The 3,907-nt window shown below is 45.7% G+C and overlaps 1 protein-coding gene across 1 annotated transcript in view; it reads left to right on the top strand.

Annotated features, from left to right (window-relative positions):
* Positions 1–3,907, top strand: part of Nhsl1 (NHS like 1) — a 91,217-nt gene that overhangs the window by 466 nt on the left and 86,844 nt on the right. Inside the window, exon 2 of the mRNA XM_023712201.1 lies at positions 3,243–3,395. Within this exon, the coding sequence (XP_023567969.1) occupies positions 3,243–3,395 (153 nt within the window). The remainder of the gene's footprint in view (positions 1–3,242; positions 3,396–3,907) is intronic.

The following is a 3,907-nucleotide window of genomic DNA, read 5'->3' as shown; positions in this document are numbered from 1 at the left end:
GAGAGAGAGAGAGAGAGAGAGAGTGTGTGTGTGTTTGTGCTAGTGCTTGTGTGTTTTATGTGTTTCTCTGTCCTTTCTGAGCAGAGGAATTAGAGTGTGAAGCAACTTAATTGGCTTGAGTTGAATTCCGCTCTCTGCAGGTTGTTTAAATGCCGCAGACTTTCTTGACAACAGGCTGGTGTTAGGGGCTCTTTGCATGTCTTATTTATTTATGGTTGGGATTTTAAGTGACTCCACAGCTTTTGTGCTTCTCAAAAGAAGTCTTTAAAGGAAGGGGAAATCTCCGTGTTAACCTCATTTCCCTCGATACACAGGGCAGCATCGTTCTGGATCCTTTCGCCTGTCCTCTAGCTAATGTGTCACCCACACATTCTCCGTGGGGCTGGCTGTGGCACTGTGTTATATGTTTAAAAGCTCAAGGTCAGACTGTCTAGACAGCCCAGTGAGTGCTGTGAAGCCCGGGGCTTTTGTGCTGGCCTCACTGTGTACTCTCTGTGGGTTTAAGTTTAATCCAGGTGCTCCTTCATGCCTTGAGAATATAATTTTTCATAATCATAAGGTTTTCTTCCCATGTGGTTATTGGCTTATTTCAGTGTAATTTTTGCATCAGCGACTTCAACTGGATTCGTTTGCAGGGGTGGGGACACTGGTGAGAACAGGTTTGGAAAAAGCAACAATGAAACCCCCCTCCTGCCCCCTCCTCTTTCAGTTCTCAGGCTGGCTTTTCAGGATCCCTAAAATCTGCCCTGGCAAGAGCGAGTTAGACCAGGGAAGAGACAACTACTGTTTCCAAGCAGCCAGTTGGTGGCTGTGCCCTGGGGCTGATGGTAGGGCGATTACACAGACTCTGATGCCCTGGCTTGGGTTTGATTGTAACTGGCAGAAGGGAAAAAAAGTTTTCCCTTTTCTCTGAAGTATGGTGGCAAATCTTTACGATAAGTGGGCATTGACACATTGTAATGAATGTTGTGATGACCTCTGGGAGCTTCTGGGGAACCACTTGGGCACCATTGCTGGACTCTGAAATGTATTCGAGGATGAAGCCAGGTCTTGGATCTCGCACACAGAGGTGGGTAGTTGTATGCACAGGCGAAACATTTATTCTGCAAGAGATTACAGGAAACATTAGGTTCCTAATTTATATGCTGCTTTTGTCAAACATTGTAGGCAGAAAGCAGATAGGGCATTTTGGCTTTAACTTGATATCTAATTCTCAGTGTCCTATTTAGCAATTCATAGGATTTTAAAATCTAGTAGCAGTAGGAAAGGTAGTTTTTGAGGTGAGAGCTAAATTATGGCATAAAGTTAGAGGGAGGTTGAGAAAAACATAGCTCTTTCTTAATGATTTTTTTTTCTATATTTTTAGGGAAGGGTCTACAGGGTGTTCAGGGTCTCACTACTAGATCGGACTTGTAGTGATCTGCCTATTTACAGCCTTCCAAGTGCCGGCATTACAGGCATGAGCCACCATACCCAGTCTCAATTGCTGTCTCAGTGTACCCTGGGGGTGGGGTCAGCATGGCAGGCCCAGGGATCGAACCCCAGCCCCTGCACCTGCATGCAGGCACTTTAATCCACTGAGCTATTTGTCCGGCCCCTCTTAGTGATGGTTTTCAAGTTAGGGACTCCTTCAGAATAATGTCCCCTGTCCCTTCCACCACCATGCTTTACACAGGTTGCTCCATGAGCTAAGAGCTTTACATAAATGAGTTCATTTGATTTGGGTGTCTGGGGGGCAGACTGAACCCAGGGAGCTACATCTCCAGCCCTTTTATTATTATTTTACTTTGAGGCAGAGTCTCACTAAGTTGCCCAGGCTGGTCTTGAACCTGCAATCCTCCTACCTCAGCCTCCCGCACAGCTGGGATTACAGGTGTGCACCACCAGGACAAGCTGGTTCCTTATAGCAGCAGTACAGCTGTGCTGTGGGCTATTTTTAGGAAACAGCTTCAAGTCGACCCAGTAGTTTGTGCATGTCTTTTTGCTGTATGTGGACAGTCTGTCCCTTGAGTGTGTTGCTAGGGCCACATTCTGTTGTGGCAAAAGGTGTTTGTGGTGGAAACTGTAGCTGAGTTCAGAGTCGGGACTGGCCTGACTCACAACTCCAGAGTCTGCTGACTTTGCAGGAGTTAACCTTGACGACTCCCAGAGCCACCTCAGCATGGGGTGGGGGCTTTCTCTTATCTCTTTCTCTGGTTTCTCTGGTGCCTAGGTCATGAGGCAGATCTACAGAAGGTATTTAAAAATTGCTGACAAATTTGTCTGGGTGTTCTCAGCTTCATTTAGGGATTTGTCCATACTCTAGCTAAGGTAGTGTTGTCAGAAAAAATGAAATAAAGAGGTCTCAAGCCCTCGTGTAATGAAAGGAAATTATTTTAGAGATTTATCTTAATCTCAGAATTGCCTATTATTTCTCCATCTAATGCTTTGAACTCTTGTGTTGGAAAATAATTGACTTGGATTGTGTTAAGAAATCAATCGTGTTGTAATTTCTTAAGAACATTTTATTATAGATGTATTCTGTGAAAGCAAAAATTAGAGAACTTTTGATAGCACAAATGGATCTCCGTATCTATTATACCATTCCATGTATTAAGCTGAATGCTGATGAGGACTTTATAACAATTTTTAAAAAAATTTATAACAGTGATGTCAACGCTGTAGCTGGGCACAGCGACACCCCCCTGTGACCCCACCTCAGGGAGGCTGAGGCATGAGGGTCATTTTGAGTTTAAGGCCAGACTGCACTGCAAGAAGAGACCCCCCCAAAAAAAAAAATAATAAAAGAATGCTATAGATGGGGAAGATCCAGTCTCAACCTCCTGGCAGAAAATCTCTGTTAAGAGAAGCTAATGTTTGCTGGTGCAATGGCTTCCTGCCATTGAATAACCAGTCTTGGTCGTGGTGGTGGAGTTCAGTAGGAGCTGGAGGTCTCTGTCAGCTTTGTCACTTATTATTCTAATTTGGGAGTGCTAGAGGGCTGACACCTGGGAAGCAGTCACATGAGGAAATAATTCTATGAAACATCGCATGGAAGATAGACAGTTCCAGCTTCTCACACAGGGGCAACATGGCGGGCAAGGCCCATGGAGTCTACGGTTAAGTCTCATTCAGATCTTGCTCCAGGCCTCTGGGCTGGGTCTTAGCTGTGAGTGCTCAGACCCCAAGGCCTTATCTTGATGGGACAAACTGGGGGTCAGTAGGCTTAATTTGACATCTGAATTTGTTCTTTGTTTCTCCAGCTGTTTCCAACCTAGATGAGGAGAGTCGCTGGACAGTCCACTACACAGCTCCATGGCACCAGCAAGAGAACGTGTTCCTTCCCAGCACAAGACCGCCCTGTGTGGAGGACTTGCACCGCCAGGCCAAGCTCAACCTCAAGTCGGTGTTGAGGGGTGAGTAAGATGCACCGTCCCGGGCTCGAGTGACTGTTCGAACTGCCTGTAGAGCTGGATTGCCCTCTGTGAAAGATCTACTTGTGGTGAATAGATAATATGCCACACTTTCATAAATAAAACCTAATGTATGCCAGAGGTGCTCTGGTCCCCGGGGGAACTCGCTTATTTACAGATAGGCAAACCTGTCTTCCAAGAAGCCACTCCTGCTTTGAAACCCGCAGGCTGCATGTTTAAACCTCTTGTGCCCCTCGAGTCCAAAGAAATTCCTGCTGACACAGGAAAATTTGCCACTGCCTTTTAGAAGTGACTGTTAGTAGTCAAAGCAGATTTGTTAAGGTTGGTCGTCTTAGTGGTTTGGTCTGTTTGATGTAAGTTCAGGCAGGTGTGCCCTGCCTGCAGGCTCCTTGCCCTGTTTATTTCTCTCTCTCTCTCTCTCTCTTTCTCTCTCTCTCTCTCTCTCTCTCTCTCTCTCTCTCTTCTTCTTCTTCTTCTTCTTCTTCTTCTTCTTC

Source organism: Octodon degus, unplaced genomic scaffold (assembly GCF_000260255.1).
Source record: "Octodon degus isolate 3935 unplaced genomic scaffold, OctDeg1.0 scaffold00024, whole genome shotgun sequence".
Classification (NCBI taxonomy): Eukaryota; Metazoa; Chordata; class Mammalia; order Rodentia; family Octodontidae; genus Octodon; species Octodon degus.
Note: the sequence above shows the minus strand (reverse complement) of the source record. Positions and strands in the feature narration are given on the sequence as shown.